Source organism: Cetorhinus maximus, chromosome 22, assembly GCF_964194155.1.
Source record: "Cetorhinus maximus chromosome 22, sCetMax3.hap1.1, whole genome shotgun sequence".
Lineage (NCBI taxonomy): Eukaryota > Metazoa > Chordata > Chondrichthyes > Lamniformes > Cetorhinidae > Cetorhinus > Cetorhinus maximus.
Window position 1 is genome coordinate 74,552,051 of NC_135900.1, and position 24,776 is coordinate 74,576,826.

General features: G+C 41.9%; 1 protein-coding gene across 1 annotated transcript in view; it reads left to right on the forward strand.

Moving 5' to 3' along the window:
* The first annotated feature begins 1,186 nt into the window (after nucleotides 1-1,186).
* Nucleotides 1,187-24,776, forward strand: part of creb3l2 (cAMP responsive element binding protein 3-like 2) — a 102,002-nt gene continuing 78,412 nt past the window's right edge. The window contains exon 1 of the mRNA XM_078568533.1: nucleotides 1,187-1,383. Coding sequence (XP_078424659.1) covers nucleotides 1,282-1,383 — 102 coding nt within the window. The 5' untranslated portion in view covers nucleotides 1,187-1,281. The remainder of the gene's footprint in view (nucleotides 1,384-24,776) is intronic.

Below are 24,776 nucleotides of genomic sequence, written 5' to 3' on the forward strand. Positions count from 1 at the left end.
CTTTGATCCTTTTGTGTGTGACATCTTTTGATTATCTGCTCCTGTCACTGCTTGCTTATCTCCACAATCACCACACCCTCAACTTCTCTCTCCCCCCACCCCCCCCAACCTTAGACCAGCTTATATTTCACTTTTCTCCTAACTATACTCATTTCTGCCGAAGGGTCATGAAGACCCGAAACGTTAACTGATTTCTTCTCCACCGATGCTGCCAGACCTGCTGAGTTTTTCCAGGTAATTCTGTTTTTGTTTTGGATTTCCAGCATCCGCAGTAGCTTTTTGTTTTTATCTCCGATTCTGTATGAGCCTGTTCAGCAGAGGCTCACTATTTATCAAGCCTCGTGCCGATTTATCAAGTTTGTTTTGTTGATCCAGAGTAGACAATGCTCCCCACTCCCAAACTCAATGACTAGTTAGGTTTATCTGGTTCAATGATAGAATTTCTGTCACAGGGCTCTCTTCCTAGGCTTTGTGGTGTAGTGGGCAGCATCCCTACCGCTGAGCCAGAAGCTGTGGGTTCAAGTCCCACTCCAAAACTTGAAAGCTAAGGAATGTGGCCAAATAGTTTTGAGTATCTACCTGTAAATCCTTCCAACAAACGCCAATGGTCGGATTCATGACCAACCATGGTGATAACATTGGAGCCTCTCGCATCACTATGCAGACTACAATATGCATGTAAAAGTGTATGTTACCACGGCAACCTTGGCTCATCCGGCTGGAAGCAGTGTGGATCAGATTGACGCCAGCAGCACGGGTTCAATACCCGTTGATTCAGGACCTGCTTGTTGCCTTACACATGGCGGAGCTCGTAGCGCCATGGCAGAGAACTGAAGCAGGAGGAGGAGGAGGAGGACTACCTTCCCTAAACATGGCGGCCACCGCACTCCACAAGCGCTCCCACCACGCACGCGGGCGTTGACTCCAGCCGGCGCGCACGCGCGCCCGCCGCCTCCCTGCGAGCTCAGCCCTCCCGCGCACGCGCGCCCCGCCGCCACCGCGAGATCCGCCTTCCATGTTCAACCAACGGGCGGGAGGGGCAGGGCTCAGCAGAGCAGAAAGGCGAAGTGGCTCCAGCCGATTGGCTGGAGCCGCTGCCAATGGGAGAGAGAAGCCTCCGGAGCTACCCCTTGTCCGATTGGCTGAGGTAGCTGTTTCCTCTGCGCTTCCGGCCGGTGCCGGGGCAGAGTGGCGGCGGGGGGGCGGGGGGTGGAGGGAGAGAGAGAGAGACAGACAGACAGCAGCTTGGGCCGGCTCGGATGGTATAACCCAGAGGCAGCGATGGAAGCGCTGGACACTGACATTCCCGACCCCCTCCAGTGGGATACCAAGCTCAGTGAGCTCAATCTGTCGACGGGACAGTGCGAAGTCCTTTACACGACGGTAGGCAGTTGTGGATTGTTGACCGGGAGCTGTGGGCCTGGCTTAATTCCATCGCTTTCTCTGCTTGCACTGCAGCTCCTTATGCCTGCCCCTGGGCTTTGCCCCAGTCTTCCAGGCTTGGCTTGCTCAACACAGGATGGTGCCACTTCCAGTGGTGGGACTGTCTGGAAGCATTTCTGAAATCTGTCAATCACACTCCCAAAACTATTTGTATCCTCCCCCACCCCCTGGACTTTCCTGGACTTAAGCTGATGGTTGGTTTGTGATGTGACCTGGGGTTGGGGTTGACAGTCTCATCTTGCAAGATGGTGAGGTTTTTGATGAGGCACTGCCATCCTGCAGTAGTGTTGTTGTTCAGTTTGCATTGTCCCCTGACAGGTTTTAAACTACAGCTAAAAGCAAAACACTGCGGATACTGGAAACCTGAAACAAAACCAGAAAATGCTAGAGAAACAGAGTTGATGTTTTGAGCCTGTATGGCCCCTTCTCCACAGATTCTGTCAGACCTGCTGAGTTTTTCCAGCATTTTCTGGTTTTGTTCAAGCCAGAGCTTGTGGCCAGGGTCACAATCCAATCCTTGCCAGACCCAGGTGACAGCCCAAGTTATCACTAGAGGTGCATGCTTATTTGCTCCATCTCCCAAGTTTCACATCCAGATTTCTTATTGATCTGCCTGATTTTTTTTTTACCTTGCCCCATGCTACCACTAAAAGCAGATTAACTGGTCATTCATCTTGTTGCTTTCTCTGGGATCTTTTGTGCAGCATGATGGCTGTATTTACTAGTTAATTGTAGATGGATTATATTGGATGGCAATCTGTGCTGCTGTGAATTGGCATGAACTTGTTACAACAGCAATAGCTCCTCTGGGGTTTGGGGGATCTCCCCCATGGTGATTTGCATCGTGTTTCCCCTTCATAGTACCAGTGCAAATTAGGCTATTGGTCACTTAAGAATGAATGGCTGAACAAGGTGAGCAAATGTACTTGCTTTGACAAGATAGTACTTTATGAGAAACTTGAACAATGCAGTGATTGCATTCTGAAAATTGTTTGGAATTTGGGTATCTTTGATTGTATTTGCCCGAAAGAGGAATGCTTTTCTGGGAAGATGCAACCATCACAATGACTCAAAAGCCTTGGCTCAGAGAGTGGTTAGAATGTGGAATTTGCTACCATGTGGAATAATTGAAGCATTTAAAGGGAAGCTTGATCGAGAAATAGAAGGAAATGCTGATTAGGTGGGAGAGGATTCATATAGAGCATAAACACCTGACAGATCACTTGGGCCAAATTGGCTGTTTCTGCTGTAAATTCTATGTAGTATCCATTTCCTAGTTATAAGCATGATGCTGGGCTCACTGGGTCTGAAGCAGCTCTAATGTTGCCGTATGACTTGGTACAAGCTAATGAGTTGGTTATTTGGTGTGGTTTTATATTTAGTTTCTTTGTGGCAATAGATATCTGGATTTTCTATCTGGCAAAAACAGTTTTGGACTGGTGTTATCAAGAATCTATGCAATGAAGCTGCTTTATGCCACTTGAATGATTGAGAACATCCATAAAATTTGGAGAAAATTTACTTGTAAATATTTCAACCTGTCGTATTTGTCTAGCTTCTCTGTCCACACTTGCCAAGACTATGTTACTAATATTCTGAAGGAGAAATTAAGAAAGAAATGGAAGAAAACTTGATGTGCTGCGACAGCTCCTGAACATGCTGATGCTGAAAACTGCTCATCAAATTCTACAGAGATGGGTGACGCAGCAACCAGTAAAATTTAAATGAGTCTGGATTACAAGAATGAAGAAGTCTTCCTGAGCTTTAGTAATCTATTGGGTCTTGGTGAGACCCAACCTGGAGTACTGCATACAGTTTTGGTCTCCATACCTACGGAAGAATATACGTGCCTGAGAGGAAGTGCAACAAAGGTTCACCAGATGGGTTCCTGGGACGAGTGGATTGCCCTATGAGGAAAGATTGAGCAGATTGGTCTTATATTCCCTAGAGTTTAGAAGACTGAGCAGGGATCTTATTAAAACAATTCTTAAGAGGCTTGACAGGGTAGATGCTGAGAAAATGTTTTCCCTGGCTGGGAACCTAGAACACAAGGTCACAGTCTCAGGATAAGTTTAGGACTAAGATGAGGAGCAGAAATCTGTTCACTCAAAGGGTTAGCATTCAAATTCTCTACCTCACAGAACTGTAGATGCTTGTTCATTCAACATATTCAAGACAGTGATTCTTTTTGCAGACTAAAAGATTCAAGGGTTTTGGGGATACTGTGTGAAGGTGGAGTTGAAGTAGAAGATTAGCCATGATCTTGGTGAATGGCAGAGCAGGCTTGAAAGGCTGAATGGCCTATTCCTGCTTCTGTTTCTTGTGTCGTGATTTTGTCTGTCAGCACAGAGCCAACCAACTGGTTCAGCACACCAGGAAAGGCTGGTGTTTATTTTCTTAGCCCTAGAGAGTTTGAATGATATTAGATTTGCCAATCTATGTCACCCTGACATTCACGTGTGCCATTTGACACCATGAGCTATGTTGCAATCAACGGTCCAAAGCTGAGGATTAGGATGGACTAGTTGAACCACTTCTACTGTGTACCTTGTTTCAAATCTATAGTTGCACAAGGTTGTGTGCTGGCTATTACATGCAGGTTAGCCAAATACAAGGCCAGTATTGATGTCAGTTAAATTGTTTGTAATGATTGAAGGTGATTCTCTGGTTGGTACTTCTCAACTCTGGTCATCTCACTGCCATCTGCATCTGTGCCATCAAGTTGGGAAAGGGATGGATGGTGGTTTACTGGGGAACCTTTTGCCCTGGGGTCCCTCCCTTTCAGAGCTCAGGCCTATAGTCCTTCCAGGGAAGGATGGTGAAGGTGCTTCCTTTTAGCTGGTCAACAGGTCCTTTTGGGGGAAAAGAAGGGAGCAAGAACCTATATTAATTACTGTTTTAATTTCCTTTTCTGTGCCCCATATCCATTCTAAATTCTCAAAAAAATGATTGTCATGTTGACACTAGACTCAGTGGGAAATCTTGTTCTCATTGTATGTGTCTTGTGGTCAGTGATGAATGAAATAAAATTCTATAACTGCTCTCCAGTGAAATATTGTTTTCTGTGTTCACTGTTCCAACCTTGCCTCTACTGGGTTAATGGTTTGGAATTTGATTTTGTTTCTTAGGTTTTTATTTGTAATGACTAACTTGGCTCTTGAGTCACCCGAGATAAACAGAGCGATTTTTATAAAAATACTGGACGCAGCTCTGCCACCAGTGTGAACAAGGTACAGGGTGTGTGTTGAAATGGTATTTAATTCCTCTCGTTTAAGAGATATCGGGGTTGTACCGGGCAGAGGTCAAAGTATTATTGATAATCAGCTGATGGCTTATGGGACTGAGTAAGTCAGGTAGGGTTTTCAATAAATGAAATTCTGCAAGCTCTTTTGGATATCCGATTCTCCAATTACATTGTTTTTAGTCAAAATAATAAATCAGTGGCCTTGTTAATGTTTGATTTTGTTATTCCTATAGTCACCAATGTTAAACATGGCAAACCATGTAAAAGCTTGTTTTCAGAATCACAATAACTATTTGTTAGTCAGAATTGATTTCAAGGATTAAGTAAAGTTGGCTCCTTTCATTTTAGTCAGTGAAATATCAGTTGTACCACGTGCTGTTAAGTCCATGTTTTTTGATTACTTTTTAAAAAGAGGAACATCCAACCCTTGATCTGATGTCAGTTTAACTGCCATAATGAAATGGTTTTATCTGACTTTGTCATGTGTTAGTTCGTGATCTTTAGTTGTATAGTATAGTTTAGTAGTATATCATTTATTTTATCCATGGTAAGCAGCTGAGTGGTGAGTTTTACCGACATATTCTGTCTGGTTCAGCATCAGCAGTCATTTGTGTAAGCAGTGCTTGCTCCCCCTTCAATCCAGGGTGCACCTTTTTTTACTTTTTAACTTCTGTTAAAATTATTCGCTAATCTCAGGAATTGTAACAGAATCTTTGCTATTTATACTGGATACTGCAATATTACATACGCTGCTGTGTATATTCTCCTGTCTTTTTAAAGAAGGCATATTGAAAGCCATTTTTATTGAGATGAGGCACAACTGCAAGCTAACAAAGTGGTTTATATGCTCCTCATTCATTAAAATAACAAGTATGCATCTACTGCCATTTTCGAGCTGACTACCCACAAGTTTATTGCTGAGTTTTTGTTACTGGCTGCTTGAATTCACTCGCCCATATCCGTGCAAGAAAATACAAGAAATTTGAACTTTGGGTGGTGAAGAGAAAACTGGCCTTAGCGGGTCACCTGTTAGACACCTCAACTGCTTGCCAATGGAATGGAAAATTGGCAAGATGTATAATCAACAGCTGATCAGATATTGCTAGTTTTCCACTTTCGCTGAAAGATAAAATCTGCTGTAAAGAGCACTTCAGTGTTCTTAAGTCTTTATAGCTGGAGGTGGGACTGGTGGAATTGGCTGGCAGTGCTCTCAACTACTGCAAGCTTCAAATCGGAACCGTCCTTTGAATTGTGGGGAAATGGCATGTCTGTCTCATTGTTTAAAATAAGCCAGAATGGCTGGTTAGCAGCATTGAATGAAAACCATCGTGGCCAGTGGGAACTGAGGACCTAGCTGTTCAACTTAGGCATCTTTCCATTGTTTTAAAAACTACAGAAACATTGATAAACAGGCTATCTTGATAGGCCTGCATTTTGGCTATCCAGGGACCATCACCAGCATGGTATGAGGCCAAGGCACTCGATGTGAATGAGTGGTATCGTAATTTAAAATGGGAAGGACTCTGAAATTGATTTTTAATTGTTTTTTACAGGTTTTATTTTAAATTGAAGCTGAATTAAATTTCTAAAATAAACCTAAATAAAATTTGAGCTTTGTGTTGATTTCCAGTACTTTGAACCTAGAATGGATATGTGAATTCTGATGCAATTACTGGTTGCCTTACTGCTTGCCACAAGTCTCTGAAGCTTCGGTCTAAACTGTGCCAGATTTCCCTTGTTCAGTCAACTAAAGGAAAACCATGTACATTTGATTATGTCAACCTGACTCTCCTTTGTGTTGCATCAGAATATGTTCAGTTTCTGATGAGAGCTGGATCATTTGTGTTCACCTCATTTTTTATTGCACTAGCACAGCTGGCTTCTGAAGTGTGGGGCTTCGTGCAGCCAACAGCTGGATTAAACTTGCCTGATGCGCTGCATCTGGGAAGAAGTTCTATTAAAACTCTGAACGTTACTGGCTTGTGGCCTTGCTACAACTGGCAAGTTTATTTTGGCATCAGCAATGGGATCTTGAAACCCATGTGTAGGAACTGGTGGCAGACACTAGCTTATTATAAGTGACAGTTTGATTTGGTATCCTTTTTCAGCAGGAGCTTATATGTTCATCATGCAGATTTCATGCCCTCATATAATGAACAATTCATTAGTCACCCAGTTTTAGGAATATCACCAAATTACCATTAGCACTTACCCTACCTTTGAAGTAACTTTCCAATTCTGTTTTGAAGGTAAATGGCATTGTATTACATAATTCCTACCTGTGCCCATCTGCTAAAGGAAATAGTAGGATCACTGTGTAAGATGGTGTGCAGGCACTATATAGGGCTTTATATATTATTGCCCAGATCTTGTGTGCAAAGCCTAAAAGTGCCATTGCCCTCACCAATCTTCCTGTAAACTGGTAGTAAAGGGTAAAAGCAGATGCAAGCTACCTTTTGCCATTTTGATCAGCAATCACTTTTGGAGTATTGATATTGCATCAGAGCATTAGCACAGGGAAAATGGATTACATGCACACACAAACATGACACATCACTGAAATAACAGCACTACTTAGACTGGTGGCAACCAGGAAGATCCAGCGAAAAACAGATTTTCCTTGTCACCGGCCTTAAAATAAAAGTTTGACATATTTTTGTTGATGAGACTGAGCTGCAGGAGTCTCCCTGCAAAAATGTTTTTTTTTAAATAAACTTCCGACCAATTTAATCTAGCTTGATATTTGGAAACTCTGACTCTTACAGCTTAAAGTTTGGACCAGTTGAGGACAAGGACAGGATCCTTGACCTTTTTGGTGAATAATTGCCAAGTCCATTTGCCAACCAATCAGCACTCTCTCCTCATACAGTATAAATGTGTTGTTTCCCTGACATTGGTATTTTCTTATGAATTGTCCTGTTGAGTGCAAGGTTAAAAAGTTTTGACAAAAAGTCCTTTTCTTTTTCTCAGCAATTCTCCAATTCTGTACAACCAAACGGCTACATGAATAATTGTCCTTTAGAAAGTGCGCACACCGATAGATTTGAGATCTCAATATCTGGCTGTTGAGGATAATGCTGTTAAGGATTATCAACTTAGGACTTTCAACTCCTGCATTACCATACACGTTATTTTGGCCTTTGTGCATGTTTATACTATATAGAAGATGGTGACTTTGATTGCGAAGGCAGTTACTTTTCTTTTTAGAAATTGTCTTCTGATAAAGATACTGGACTGGATCTTACTACAGCAGGGCAACTTGCGGGAATGCTATTAGGCTTTTTCTGCACCCTTCGGCTGAAGTTTTATTTGCCCAATAACTTTTTGGAAGTGTGAGCCAATAATGGTTACAAGAGCAACAGGGCAGCTGGTACCTTGGTGAACTTTGGGACCAACAGTGTATCTCCCCAATGAGATATAAGGCTTGAGAAAGAAACAGAAGAATGACAGAAAAAGAGGGGGGCGCATGAATTAGAGTCAAATTGTGTACAAACCAAAAATTCCAAGTGAGGGAAAGAAAGATTGAATTGAGAGAGACGAAAAGGAAGAGTATACAAAAATTAATGTTGACATTTTTAAGATCTAACAGCAATTGATTGCTTACAGAACCAAAACTGAACCAATCCAATTGTTTGTTTTTAAGGCCAAAGAGAATGCAATGCCTAGCAACAACAATTATTCCATTGTTTAGAAGATACTCCGTCACTCAATAAGATCATGGCTGATCTGATTGTTACCTCAACTTCGCATTCCTGCCTACCCCCGATAACCTCTCACCCCCTTGCTTATCAAGAATCGTATCTACCTCTGCCTTAACAATATTCAAAGGGTCTGCTTCCACTGCCTTTGAAGAAGAGAGTTTCAAAGACTCATCTCTGTCTTAAATGGGCAATCCCTTATGATTTAAACAGTAACCCCTAGTTCTGGACTCTCCCACAGGAGGAAACATCCTTAGCACATCACCCTGTCATCCTTACTGAATTGTGGAGCAGGCTTGAGGGGCCGAGTGGCCTAATCCTGCGCCTGATTCATATGTTCATATAACCCTTCAGGATCCTATATGTTTCAATCAAGTCGCCTCTTACTCTTCTAAACTCCAGCAGATACAAGCCTAGCCTGTCCAGCCTTCCGTCATAAGACAACCCGCCCATTCCAGGTATTAGCCCAATAAACCTTTTTAAAGTTTTTAATGGGCAATTAATGTGTAAAGCCAGCTAATTTTGGAAGAAAAAGAACAGACTGCAGCAAATCAAGCAGCATGTCCTGGAAATTTGCACATTAGTAATGGTGCTAATCATTATTATGCAATTATTTTCCAGCAAGATTTGGCCTATTATTTAGAAGCAATTCTTTTTAAACTCCATGCTTGATAGTACCCGAGTAGTGTCAGCAAATGGAGCCCTTAAGATCAACTTGGTTAGGGATCATTCGTAGTTAACTGCCTCAACATGGAAACCCTGTAGTTTTGTGATGATTTTGAGCTATTTTGGCTGTGAACAGAAAATTGTGCACTCTTGCTGTTTTTGCAACTGAGAGAATGCTGAAAACATCCCCTCAAAAATCTTGGGGAGGAATTTATTAGTTACAGATTTTTATATGTTACTTCTGTGATATATATTGTACATATAATATGCATGGGAAACAGTTACCTTCTAAACATATCTGACCTCTATCCCTGCATGCAGCCTCTGTTCCTCTGATATCAGTTGACTCTGGACCATAATTTACAGTAAGAGTGGAGCGTACACATTTGCCGTTAGTTAGATTTCCCCTGCAGGATTAAGCTGTAAATTTTTTTTCACGGAAAGTTACTGAGCATGCAAACTAATACTATCATTGCGAGCTGATACTGTCATTGCGAGGGAAACCAGACACTGGGGATCTGAGTGAACAAGCAAGCATGTTGAGATTGATGAGCCTGAAGGATTGTGAAATTAACAGTACAAGGACTGAGAAGGAAGTGTAAATTTGAAGTGATGAATTCAGTGAAAAATCAGGTAGAGAAAGCGAGGGAAACAAAGTTTAGATTGAGAGAAAAAGAGTGAAAAGGAAACTTTTTTAAAAAAACATTTTTTTTAAAAAACTGGAGGAATGAGACTTTGCATTTGTAGTAGTTAATTTTCAGTGCAATAGTGGTTTGATTGGCAGCAATTAACACTTAGCACATTGTTAAATGGTACTTAGATTGAAAGGAAGCAACTTGATTTTCTGTGGCAAATTTAGTGCATTTTTAATGCAAGTACACTGTAACCTCTCCAATCTGGAAATTATTGTTCGGAAACACCAGTTGTCCGGAGATTTTTTTTAGCACTCCCTCAACGTCGTCATCATTTTAGTACAGTACTTTGGGAGCAGAAACATGGAAGATACAGTACTTTCATAAGAAACAATTTTTATTACTACCTTACAATGTTTTATCATAGTATTGTTTCAAGTAAATATTTATATCTGTAGTGTTTTCCAGTTAACACTCTTGTGGTTAGGTGTTCTAATGTCAGTTTATAATCCAGAAAATTCCTAAATCCAGAAATGACTTGGTCCCAAGCATTCCAGACTGGAGATGTTAGTGTACTGCAAATTCATTTCATTCAATGGTGAGGCAGACAGCAAGATGTTGTTTTCGCAAAACTAACCTCAGAGTGTTGCGTCTCAGCTGACAACTTTTTAGTTTTCTTGTTTAACAGTGCATCTTCCCTCACCTGAAGTTGCTGTAGCATTTACACAATAATAGCCAGTACCATTAACCTCGCCATTATTTTGTCAGCAAGTTATGGGCCTCTGTTTCCTACTGCTGCATCCTCTCCCCTCCCATCACTATTGGCTCTGTCAGCTGTAAGGCTCTCCCCCCACCCATCCACCATATTATTTCTCTCTGTGCATTCTGGAGCTTGCCATCTACATCCTGCCTTTTAATCTTCCATCTCAGCCTTCAAAAATTGACTTTTAAAAACCCTCCAAACTTTCTTTTCCTTTATCCCCTCCTGTTCATCATCTACTTTTCCTCTGCACTGTGTAAAGTGCTCAGAATGCCTTAGTGCACACAAAGGACTCTAAACATTATTGATATAATTGCCTTGGCTAAATGTAGTTTTTGATGCAGCTTGAAGAAAACCTGTTGACTCCTCCGCAGTAAGTTGGATCCCTAGTTTCTTTATCAAAGGCTGCATTTAGTCAAAGGCAGCATTCTAATTTAATGAGTTGCTGTTTGTGTCTGAAGGAAGAGAATACAGTACTGCGTTACATGGTGACTTTGTTCCACATTTGCCAATAATAACACTGGTAAATGCAAACTGAAAGGAGGAAAAATGTCTCCAAGCACTTTGCAAAAAAGTATTTGTTTGGAATTCAATGATTCTTATGTAGGAAAAGAAGAAACCTTTTGGTACCAGCAATGACCCACAAACTGCAATGAGATGAATGACGTTAGTTTATTTTTTTGTGATATTGAATAAGGAAGGAGCATTGGACAGGATCTTGGTTAAGAATTCCTGCCCTTTGAATAGTGTTATGCTGGTCTTCGACATCCACTGAAAAAAATAGATGAGGCCTCGGTTTAACTGCACCCGGCTGGCTACTGCAGCGCTCAATGAAGTAAATTTAGCATGCACCTTTTGTGTTCCTGTTTTCTGGTGTAGCCGAGCTAGCTTCTCCAACCGCTTGTTTTAGGCCAGAAAGTTGATTTTATTTCTTGTTTTTTTTTCATATCCATGAGTTACCACTATTTTCTAATGGTGAATCTGTGCTGTTTTCATATTGACTTCAGAATACTGGGAAACGGGAAATTTTGGAAGCAGTTCTGGAGTATAAATTCTCAGTACTGCAAATTGAATTTTGAGTTTGAACACTGTGTAGTTGGGGGAAAGAAAGTTTCTGTGAATGTTTGTTTACAGAGGTTGATAAGTAAATGAAAGCCTTGTCTGTGCACATAGGAGTGTGAGTAAGCAAAGGATTTTGTTAATAAAGACTCTTTGAGAAAAAGGACTGTATCCACAGATGGCATCCAGATGTGTGACTATCCTTTTTTTATTCAAGCACATACCCAGGAGACATCTGGGCAGACTGATGTCTCAAGTAAGTGAATAAGAACTAGTTGTTTTTGAGTGCTGGACTGTACAGTTCCGATTAGTGTGTTTCTCTGTCATTAAGGGCAGTCAGATTATTAGATTGTGAGCAAGTCTTACAGCATTTTCTTGCTGGGATTCTGAAATAGTAACACAAGTAATACTTATTATTTTAATGGAGAAATTGGATACAGAATCCTGTGAGCATATGTGTGCTCTTGTGTTGCAATTAAGTACCTGACTGTTTATTGAAGTGAAAATGGAATCTGCTGGTGAATTCCTATTCACAATCTTGTGCTTCAGTGCAGAGGCTGTTCAACCTTAACTGTTGCACAGAGCAACCACTCTTGCTATTATTCCAAGTAGGGTTATTGTGTAGCAAGAACTGCAACAGAATATCTAATCTCTGGAGATGGGAGAGAAGCTACATTGCATGACAATTCTCTGACCAAATGTTCATTGATATAGCCTTACAAATATCTGGGCAGATCTGAGCTAACATTTTGTCCCCCTACAACTCTGTAGATTGTGCTGCTAATAGCACTCCCCCAGCTTCTTCCTTTTTCTTTCCCCCCACCTTCCCTTCATTTTTCACTTCTTTCTCCCTTCCTCTCAAAGACAACTACTTATATTTCTGTAGCCTCGTTCCTATGCAGGAAAACTGCTGAATGAGGTCATCAATGACTACTTTGTATGGCTTACCTTGAAACAGGAGGCCTTTATACACTTGGTCGGTTAAATTATGAGAAGTAATAAGCAGGCAGTCAGTATGCTTTTTGTTCATTCATGGGATGTGAGCTTTGCTGGCAAGACCAACATTTGTTATCGACCCCTAATTGCCTTTGAAAAGGTGGTGGTGAGTCGCCTTCTTGAACCACTAGTCCATGTACTGTAGGTACACCCACCGTGCTGTTAGAAGGAGAGTTCCAGGATTTTGATCCAGCGACAGTGAAGGAATATAGTTTATAGATCCAAGTCAGGATGGTATGCAGCTTGGAGGGGAACTTGCAGGTGGTGGTTTTCCTATCCATCTACTCCCCATGTCCTTTAAGATGGTAGAAGTCACAGATTTGGAAGGTGCTGTCAAAGGAGGCATTTCACAAACACTGCTGATACTGTGCACTGATGTTGACAGTGGTGGATGTGTTGGATGGAATGTCAGTCAAATTGGCTGTTTTGTCATGCATAATGTTGAGTTTCTTGGGTATTGTTGGAGCTGTACTCATTCAAGCAAGTGGAGAGTATTCTATCACACTCCTGGTTTGTGCTTTTTAGATGATGGCTTTGGGGAGTTGGGAAGTAAATTAATTGCCACAGAATACCCAGCCTTGACCTCTTGTAGCCACATTATTTATATGACTAGTCCATTAAGTTTCTCATCAATGGTAATTCCCAGGATGATGGCGGGGGAATTCAGCAATAGTAATGCTGTTGAATGTCGGGGGAAGATGGTTAGATCCTCTCTTGTTGGCATTGGGCATTACATGTCACTCCTTTGATGCAAATGTTACTTGTAACATATCAGCCCAAGCCTGAATGTTGTCCAGGTCTTGCTGCAAGTCTGTACGGACTGCTTCAGTATCTGAGAAGATGTGGATGGTACTGAATACTGTGCAATTATCAGTGAACATACTCACTTCTGACCTTATGATGGAAGGTCATTGATGAAGTAGCTGAAGATAGTTGGGCCGAGGATACTGCCCTGAGGAACTCTTGCACGATGTCCTGGGTCTGAGATGATCAGCCTTGAACAAGCACAGCCATCTCCTTTGTGCTACATATGACTCCAACCAGTACAGGGATTTGCCCTTGATTCCCATTGACTTCAGTTTGCTTGATGCCACACTCAGTCAAACACTGCCTTGATGTCAAGGGTCGTCCCTCTCACCTAACCTCTTGAATTCTGCACTTTTGTCCATGTTTGGACCAAGGCTGCAATGAAGTCTGGAGCTGAGTGACCCTGGCAGAACCCAAACTGAACATCAGTGAGCAGGTTATTGTTGAGTAAGGACTGGTTTGAGTTAATGACATCTTTGTCACTTTGCTGATTTGAGAGTAGGTTGTTGAGGGGGTAATTGGTTGGATTGTATTTGCTTTGCTTTTTGTTGAGAGAAAATACCCGAGCAATTTTCTCCATTGTCAGATAAATGGCAGCTTTGTAGCTCTATAGCCTGACTGAAGGAGGCCATTCGGTCTATCAGAACAACAGCAATCCAAAACTAATCTCATGGGTCTGTTGTCTCCTAATAGTCCTGTTTCAATCCAGAATGAATCCCATTTTTGCAGCTCTCTCCTCAGCCTTGTATCAGCTGCCAACTAAGTTTTCTTTCTCTCTTGCAAACACTTTCGTGCCCCCCTCAGACCAATCCAGAACTAAGCCCACTATATTGATCTATCAGCATTTCCCTGTATTAACCTAAAAGTAATCCCACAGTCCTCTCTCACAATCTTGTATCTTCCTCAGCACCCTTAAATGATGCAATGATCACCTTCCCTTTCTGAAGAATTTAGGAAACCCTTGTATCCGAAGTTTCGAACAGAAATCTCCTCGGGGATCGGCCTGATCGATTACCATAGCTTCAGAAGAGTTTCTGTTGAACTCTAATGGTGATCAGGTGATACTCAGGAAATTCTCCATTATAAGCTTTATTTTCAATCCTCTATATAGCTAGCAGTTTTAAAAAATGGAGTGAGTTTTAAAATTATTTTTTATATATGAGATGTGGGCATCGCTGGCAAGGCCAGCATTTGTTAAACATTAGACTTTGCTGTGGGTCTGGAGTCACATGTAGCCCAGACCTCGTAAGGATGGCAGATTTCCTTCATTAGTGACCCAGATGGGCTTTTGCGACAATCGATGGTTTGCCACCATAACAGAGACTGGCTTTATATTCCAGATTTATTAATTAGATTGAAATTCCACCAGCTGCCATGGTAGGATTTGAACCCATGTTCCCAGAACATTAACCTGGGCCTCTGGATTACTAGCTCAGGGACATTACCACTGCGCTACCATCTCCCCATGTATATGGTGATTCCCTTTGTTAGTGATTGAACTTCAAATGGATCAGCCAATATGGGGGTAAATTCACTTTCATTGGAAAGGCTATTCAGGTAGGCTAACAATGGCTGATCCGCTCTTGCCCATTCTGTGTTCCCGCCAACATTCAATTTAACCCCCCCCACCATTATGTCTGACAGTCTTGTTTCTGGGTTTTTTTCCTGAGGCCAGTGACATAGGGATTGGAGACTCTGGGTCCAACAAAACTTTACCCAATAAATAATATTTTGAACTCTGGCCTTTGGTATTACCAAGAGAATTTAGCAAAATTGGGGTATTTAATATCTTTGTATCATGGGGTTGTACTTAAAGCAATGTAATCTGCTGTATTGTCTGTTGCTATTGTTAGTTTTAATAAATCTGAAATAAACAATAGTCTGAAGGTGTTTGTTCTGCCAGGTTCTGAAGTTTGAGGACACTTGAGAGAGTTCTTGCCGTTTTTACTAAGTCTGGGAAACGTTACAGAACTAGAGAGGGAGTGAAGGCTTGCTTCTGGGAGTGTCCTTGATGCTGATTGCAAGAAATATTTTGTGTAAAACTCGAACATACAGACATTACGTGTTTGAGACAGATGTTTCAAATTCCTCCAACACTGCTAATCGTGTGGATTTGTTTTGGCGAGTAGGCCTGTAGTTTGAATTTGTCTTAAGAGTACAAGTAGATATTCTTAATTTGGCCATAGTTCAGACTGTTAACTGTCCAAACTGACTGGTTGTTGGGCTCTATAAAACTAGAAATGAAATCAATTTGCTGTTGCTGGAATGAATTGGTGACTGGTATTGGATGCATTTTATTGCAATCCTAACACTGATCCCTTCCCTTTTAACCAGAGAACCACACACTTGTTTGCTTTGAACTAAAATATTAAAGTTGAAGAAAATTATCAATTAGCCAAATTTGGCACAATAGATGAAATCTGTTCTGAATTGTTTAGTTGAATTAGAGCAAGATTCCAATTTAAATAAGGACAGGTTTTTGTGTGCTGTACTTTCCACTCTGTCATGAATTAGAAAAAATGAACTCCCTCAAAAATAAAGCTGTTTTTCAAACCAGAGGATGCAAGGTACACTGAGCTTCTCATATAAATCGTACCTCTGGGAGAACTTTTAAGATCAGCAGCTAATGGAGACATTCCTTTTGGATCGATAAAGACATATATACGGACCAAATGTAATCTGTAGGTTTTTTTGTATCCGTTGAGGAAAAACCTAATGTTGATTTACCAATATCTGCTTGTGTAGCTTTGAGAAGGTCATCCTTTTTCACCCTCTTCGATTGGCCAATAATTCAGAAAATTTGGCATAGTCAATTTACTTATCTGCAAGTTTGCTAAAGGTTCAGTTCAGCTTTTCACCAGCTCTTTAAATACTGAAGGTCCTTGTTTATTTAGCTGAGTATTTCATTAACTTGGAGTTAAGTTTGTGGGGCTGCAGGTTGATAGGGAAACTCTTTGTGGAAGGACGTGTATACGAACGAGGGGGTGGGCTGTGGGACATTGGAAAAGTTCCTCCTATCTTTTGGGGAGGTACAAGTTGAGTATATAAACAAGGTTCTAAGAGAGATGAAAAGAAAGCCTACATGCTGTTGTGTTGCCATTGTTCCCAGATTGATACTTGTCTGGAGTTTGAAAGTTATCTATTGCCTGCTCTACCTGGGTTTTCACCACTGCATATTTGTCAAGATTTTCTCTAACTAATGACCCTTACATTCCTTCCTCCTGTTGAACCATAGGTTACAGAACAAGTAATTTTGGTGCTGCTTTGGAGTGGGGATGAGAATACTCATTTCTTTTACTTGCAATGAACTAAAGGAAATCAGCAGTAATAAAGTAAATATTTGGCTTCCATCAATTTGGCTTCCATCACTATTTGTATAGTCAAAACTAGAGGGCAGTAGGCGATGGAAATCAGGCTGTGCGGTTAGTAAAACGTCCAGAAGTTTCATAGATGTACGCCAGCACATTGTTCATAACTAGAAGAATCATTAAGACTTTGCGGCTATCATATTAGGGCGTTCAGGGTTGAAAAGGTTAATGTGTGGGACTGGAGAAACGATACCGCCCACATGACGATGTAAGACACACATAACCAAGAGTCGCGAGAGAGAATGCTCATGGTGTAGACTGAGTTACACCTATTCATGTATACCTGTATATAATTATGTTCATCCAATAAAGTCAGTTGTAGTTCAGACACACCTGTGTCATTCCTTAACCAGTCACAACCAGTGTACAATGTGGCGGCAGGTGTGAAGGATCCTGAAATCTCCAAAAATCGACTTTTAAAAGTTTGCAAGTCTGACCTGAAAAAAAGCCGCCAAAGCTGAAGATTTCGGTAAGACAGTTGAAAATCCCCACAAGAGCTCCGTAGAAGACATGGAGGCCGAGAGGCAGAGAAAAAAAATCAACTGTTCAACTTACTAAGGGCTGCACCATAGCACATGGTGGTCCGTGAAAAATCCTAATCCAGGACCTGAGTCAAAAAACCTACCAACAACCGAGGAATGGTAAGTAAAGCTTGGGAAAAGGCTCAATCTTCAATTGAACGGCGCATAACTGGGCAAATTCCATTTTTAATGAGCACGAGTGTTGATACATCCCACAGTCCTGGTCCGAAGTTGGCACCAAAAAAAATTCAGCTGCTTAAGTGCGATTCCCCAGCTGGAGGAAAGCAGTGAACAGAGCTCAATAGTAACTTCCAGCGATTAGTTTAAAAACTCTGAAGTTTAGGAATGATTACGAAAAAGGGTCAGCAACCGCAGTGAGTATCAGTGAAAATCTGGTCAGTGCAAGAAAACTCCACTGCAACCGAAGTTTAAAAAATCAAGGCAAACCTCCTAAAAGCTTAATGCAGCTATGGATTCCAAACTCACATTGCCTGAGCAATTTGGGCATATGGAAGGACCAAATCGAATACAGAATTAGACACCATGGAGGAAGAGATTTTTAAGATTCCGAAGCCAAATTCAAGGAAGTCTTAAAAGCCTTTATAATTATTTTAATTTAGAGTAACAAGATGTTAAAAAGAGCGAGGTTGAACAAAAGGGGCCGGAATCCAGATGAACCAGTAGATGCCTTTATCAACAGGCATCAACTGGTTGAAGGTTGCGAGTATGGTGATTTTAAAACTGAGCTAATGCGAGACTGCATTGTAGTCGGTGTTACAGATGACACCTTATCTGGTTTACTGCAAGTCAAAGAAGACAACTTTGGACAAGGCCATTAGTTGGCCAGACAAACGGAGGTCCATAAACAAAATAGAGCCATACTCAAGAGGAGAAGAAAAACTGTGGCTCAGAAAACCCCCAAAAATGGCACAACTTATTAAACAAAAGACTGTCAAAGACATGCTGGGGAAGAAGACATCTTGTGGATAAAGTTCAATATGCCATCAAACTAAGCCAGTGCTGTGGCACCAAAAAGCCCCACAGGCATGATAGTGACTTGCAGGCACTGCAGAATGCTTTCATTGTAAAAGGTTTGCACATTTTGGAAAGATGTGCAAATCTAAAACCTCCGGGTACACAGAATAACAAGAGAATCTTCTCTCTCAAGGCCAACAATGAAGCCTTGTCCAACCAAGAACTGTGGCTAGTAACACAACACCTGAAGCCAACTATAACCCAGTTATATGGCCCACAAGTCAAAGGTAAAGTGCAAGCAACACTCCAATACAAGAACAAACACATACGGGAAACATTGTATGTCCTTCACAATCAGGAATTCTCTCCTAAACCGAAACGCCTGGGTAGAACTCAGCCTCATCAAGACAGCGGAGGACATCAATCAACAGACAGCCATCGACGATACCAAATTTGAGCTGCTCAAATTGTCCCACTGCATTGAGGATCCTGATTGGGACTTAAACGCTTATTTATTGACATTCTTCACAGAAGCCGATAATCCAACCCTTTTCCAGGAAGATCTCCAGGAGGGAGAGGGTAAACTTGCTCTCACCTGAAGAGGTATCGTACCACAAGTACCTGATTGCGACCATGACCCTTCATCACTTTTTGAGTCGACTGAGAAGGTGAAAGACAAAACTGGAGTGATAGCACTGGTACAGTACCACATTCATCAGACAGTGGTGTAAGTGCATCCACACCTATCCATCTACCAAAAATGGTAGTCAAGGATGCGAGCAGTCAAGTCCAGAACTAGAGACAGAGCCAATCCAAACAATTTCCACCTCTCCCTCACTGGAAGACACTGACCGTTCTGCTACACCAGGGTTACTGGAATTTGAGGGGAAGCAAGGTGTTGATCAAGTGCCTTCTTCACAGCTTCCTGTCCTATCCAAACAATCATTTCCAGAGGCAGCAGCCCAGGATTGCCCAAGAGTTCACGACCAAGAGGGTACAAGGAGTCATCACTCCAGAAGTAAAGAAAATGGACAATATTGTTAAAAGGAACCAGGGTCAACTCAACAGACAAGGATAAGGAACATATCAAACAGGAAGAGAGGGATAAACCCACAAAATCCAATCATGAGAGAGAAATCGTATTGAGAGAGGTATAACAGCGAGGAAAGGAAAAAGAGGATCAAGTCTAGATCCAGTTAAGAGAACCATACACCTGAAAGCACCAGATGTTTAGTCACAAACTGACAATGTTCCAGATACTGAAACTTTTACCGAAGGCCAAGCAAGTCAAAGCAAAGAGGTCTAGAGGGAGACTACTGAGCTTCCAAGTCTGACAAGAATACAACCCGGGAGAGTCGTGACACCTCCAGACCAACTGAATCTATGAAGTCGGAAACTTGGGGAGAGATAGGGTAGCATGTAAATATAAATGCAAAATATATTTGGAAAAAGACTTGGTGGTGGGGTGGGGTGGGGGGGTGGGGGGGGGGTGCAGATGTAGTATTAGGGTGTTCAGGGGTGCACCGGTTAACGTGTGGGACTGGAGAAACAGCGCTGCCCACATGATGATGTAAGACACACATGATCAAGAGTTGAGAGGCAGAGAATGTTCATGGTTTAGACTGAGTTACACCTAGTCTTGTATCTGTACATAGTTATGTTCATCCAATAAACAAGTTATAGTTCGGACTTATCTATGTCTCAGCAATTGTTCCTTAGCCAGTCACAACCAAGGTACAACAGCTGCTAGGCCTGTGTGCAATAGGTCAGGGTCTCGACCTTTTTTGCTTCTGAGTCTCCCCTCTTGCGATAAAAATTCTACAGAGGTTATTTTTCTGTATAAAAATTAGTTATACAAGTACAAAAAACAAATATTGCTTGTCCTTACATGTCATATCCATGCTCGGTAATCAAATGTTTGTGTAATTTGGCAGATTTTGAGCAGTACTGCACTCACAGGTTAGTACATCGCCACTTTCAGTGCAAAAAAAAAACAAAGCTCAAATTGCAGTCTTCACCCTTAATTTTTCATGGTCAATGGTGGCTTTTTTTTTCACTCCCTCCCCAGTATTCTTTAGCCCTTAACTTGATGAAGAAAGTTCTGCATGATTGCACTATGGGTTTTGTTGTTATGAAGCCTGTGATCGAATAAAAAAATGTATCCAAATCTGGTATTTGTGTGTTTACTACAATTTTCCAGTTCTTTGTAATTCATCTTGCTCTCACTGAAGTTGCACCTTACATAAAGAGAGACTGTATTACATCATCCGAGAACATGTTAATATCTGTACATTTAGCCCGCAATAAATACAAACCCCTTGGGGCAAGGGCATAAAGCCTTGTCCCTATCCTAAAAATCAAAATACATTGAAAATATGGTGAGTAAATCATGATACTCCAATCTTAAATGGTTTTTTAAAAAAAAAAATTCATTCCTGGGGTGTGGCACCGCTGGCTAGGCCAGCATTTGACATCCACATGGGGTTATTTTCCATGGTTGAGAACCCCTGCAAGAAGGCATGCAACATAAGAACATAAGAAATAGGAGCAGGAATAGGCCATTTGGCCCCTCAAGCCTGCCCCACCATTCAATAAGATCATGGCTGATCTGCCCCAGGCCTCAACTCTTTTGTGTCAGCTCCTCATAGTCCTCAACTCCCCGATATTTTAAAAATCTATCTACCTCCTCTTTAAATACTTTGAGTGATCTAGCGTCCACAACTCTTTGGGGGTAGATAAGTCTAGACATTCACTATCCTCTGAGAGAAGAAATTCCTTCACATCTCAGTTTTAAATGAGTGACCCCTTATTCTGTAACTATGTCCCCTAGTTCAAGATTCCCTCACTAGTGGAAACATCTTTTCAACATCTACCTTGTCAAGCCCCCTCAGAATCTTGTACGTTTCAATAAGATCACCTCTCATTCCCCTAAACTCTAATGAATAAAGTTTAGCCGTTCTTGATAAGTCAACCCCTCCATCCCAGGAATCAGCCTAGCAAATCTCTTGAACTGCCTCCAATGCCAATATATCCTTTCTTAAATACGAGGACCAAAACTGTACGCAGAACTCCAGGTGCGGCCTCACCAACACCCTGTACAGTTGTAACAAGATTTCCCTATTTTTAAACTCCAACCCCCTAGCAATACAGGCCAAAATTCCATTTGCCTTCTTAATTACTAGCTGCACCTGCGTGCTAACTTTTTTGTGTCTGCTGCTAACAGTTAGCACGCATTGCAGGGTCAATTCCTATGTGTGTGTGTGTCAGTTATAGGTTAACTCAGCCAGATGTACTTGGTGTGACTTCAAACACATTGAGCTCCAATAAACTAAAAGAACATTACTACAATCTAATTTGTTTTATTGTTTGTGCCAATTCAAATAATTTCCCTGGAAAATAGCATACTTATCTTGGGGATCCAGTTGCTGCAAATGTTGAACTAAATTTAAGCTATTTACCTTCATGTCTTCTGTTACTTGGAAGGTGAAGTACTGAATTTAGGTATTGCATATATTCTGGCAACAATTCCGAGGGTGAGTTTGGTGTTCGGCAGTAGCATGAAATAAGCCATAACAAATCGGCTGTCCAGTTTACACCCCATCTGATTTTCTTACTTATCTACTTCAATTAAGAAGCAAATTGGTTGTAAAGCGAGTTTTTAATTTTATTTTCACCCATTTATATGACTGCCAAAGACCAATACTGTCCTTTTACTTCCTCCATTTACTCCATTACTCAACTGAATTTTCCTGAAAATACGTCTGCTCTTATGCAAGTGCTGCTTTCATGATGACCTCCTTTTTCATTCAAAGGTCACGGGTGTCACTGCAAGGCTGGCAATTATTGCCTGTCCCTAATTACCCTAAAAAAGGTGATGCTGAGTGTCCTTATTGAACCACTGAGGTTCAAGTAGCCAAGGCACTCCTACAGTGATATTAGACAAGGAGTTTAAAAATTTTTAACCAATGACAATGAAGGATTGGTAATAAGGAATGGTAGCATAGTGGTAATGTTACTGGATTAGCAATCCAGAGACCTGAACTAATGGCCTGGAGTAATGAGTTCAGCTGGGGGATTTAAATTCACTTAATTTACTAAGTCTGGAATGTGAAAAAAAGCTGGTAATAACCATGAAACTACTAGATTGTTATAAAAACCCATCTGGTTCACTAAAACCCATCTGGTTCACGAATGTCCTTTAGGAAAGAAAATCTGCCATCCTCACCTGGCCTGGTCTTCTACATGTGATTCCATGAGAGCCCAAAAAGCTATTATAATACATGATCATCTGCACCCCAGAGGAAACATTGTTTGATTGACAGCTCAGACTCTCTAATCTCTGCAGTCAATTTCACAATGTTTGTTGACGCAAGTTAAGTTGTTTCAAGGGTTAGTGGTTTATGGTTTTTGAAACTTCAAAGAACCTGAATGATTGGCACTTTTATTAGCTTGCAATCCAGATTTCTTTTTTTAAGCATAGGAGAAAGTTATCGATGGATTACTTTTTTTTCTCAAAGCTATTTTTTTTTTTTACACATTTCCATATACACTAATGGGGTTCATTGACCCACTGTATGCTTTCTAGAACCAATGGGCATAGAAGTGCTATAGCATGGCAAAGGGGCATGAGGGGCCATAGGGGGTGGGTGTAGGACAGAGCTTGGCATAGGGGGCATGAGGGAGCATTTGGGTGGTGGGCAGTGTGAGGTGGCATGGGGAGTGTTTGGTGAGTGAGGGGGTGTGAGGGCTGGAGGGCCTTTGTCATTTCTTTTAACTGGGAAAACGTCCCACAGCACCAAGGCAGGCCTATTAAATAGCTCCCCTCCGCACCCAGCAGCTTTATGGCTGCCTCCACACTTTGGTAGACTGGCCTGCCTTCAGCCTCCACCTGGCCCCCAACAATGAAGTTCCCGTCTTTAAGGGCACTTTCTCCAGAGGTGGGCGGGCTGAGCAGGAATTTTCCCGACTCACTCTAGCCGCCTCAAGGATGAAAATCCAGGCTGATGTCCCACCTTCACACTTCCCTCTGATGTTTTGTGGGCCACAACCAACGTGCTAAATAGGATAGATCCAGAACTGAGCTAGCAACTCAAAACTGGGCATCTATGAGACACTGAATTATTTTTCGGCACAATCTGTAACCTTGGCACTTCACTCTCCCATTAGTATCAAGGCAAAGGATCAACCCTGGTTCTTTGAGGAGTGCAGCAACGTATGCCAGGAACAGCACTAGGGGTACCTAAAAATGAGGTGCCAAGGTGGTGAAGCTACAGCACTTGACTGCAAGGTACTATAGATAGAGCTAAGCAATCTCACAACCAACAGATCAAATCAAAGCACCATGGTCCTGCCATATCCAGTCATGAATGATGGTGGACAATGAAACACCTAACTGGAGGAGGGTGCTCAAAAAGCATCCCCATTCTCAATGACAGTGGAGTCCAGCATATCGGTACAAAAGACAAGGCTGAAGCTTTTGCTACCAATTTGAACCAGAAGCCCCGAGCGACTGATCCATCTCAGCTCCTTCTAAGGTCCCCAGCATCACAGATACCAGTTTCAACCAGTTTGATTCACTCCATGTGTTAGTGAAATGGTTGAGCACATTGGGCTATGGGCCTTGACAACATTTTGACTGTAGTACTCAACACTGTACTCCAGAACTAGCCATGCCCCTAGCCAAGTTGTTCCAGTAAAGCTACAACACTGGCATACCTAACAATGTGGAAAATTGTCCAGGTATGTCACAAAAAGCAGAACAAATCTAATATGGCCAACTACCATCCCATCAGTCTACTCTTAATCAGTAGAGTGATGGAAGGTGGTGTTGACAGTGCTGTCAAGCAGCACTTACTCAGTAACAACCCACTCACAGATGCTCAGTTTGGGTCCTGCCAGGGCCACTCAGTTCCAGACCTCATTACATCCTTGGTCCAAATATGGACAAAAGAGCTGAATTTCAGAGGTGAGAGTGACTGTCGTTGACTTCAAGGCAGCCTTTGACCAAGTGTGGCATCAAGGAGCCCTAGTAATTGGAACTGGTGGGGGGTGGAGGGCGGGGGGATCTCTCAACTGGCTGGAGTCATCCAGCACAAAGGAAGATGGTTGTGGTTGTTTGAGGCCAATCATCTCAACCCCAGGACATCACTGCAGGTGTTCCTCAGGGTGGTGTCCTTGATTCAACCATCTTCAGCTGCTACATCATAACATCAGTACTGGAGATGTTTGCTGCTGATTGCATAGTGTTCAGATCTATTCGTTACTCCTCAGATAATGAAGCAGTCCCTACCCACATGCAGGAATACCTCGACAACATTCAAGCTTGCACTAATATGTGGCAAGTAATATTCACATCGCACAAGTGCCAGGCAATGACCCATCTCCCCGTGACGTTCATGGCATTACCATCGGTAAATCCTACACTATTAATGTCCTGGAAATTATCATTGACCAGAAACTTAACACTTTTAGCCACTTTTTTTAAAAAAGAGCACAGCAGAGGCTGGGAATTCTGTGACAAGTAACTCACCTTCTGACTCCCCAAAGCCTGTCCACTGTCTACAAGGAACAAGTCAGGAGTGTGATGGAATACTCTCCACTAGGCTGG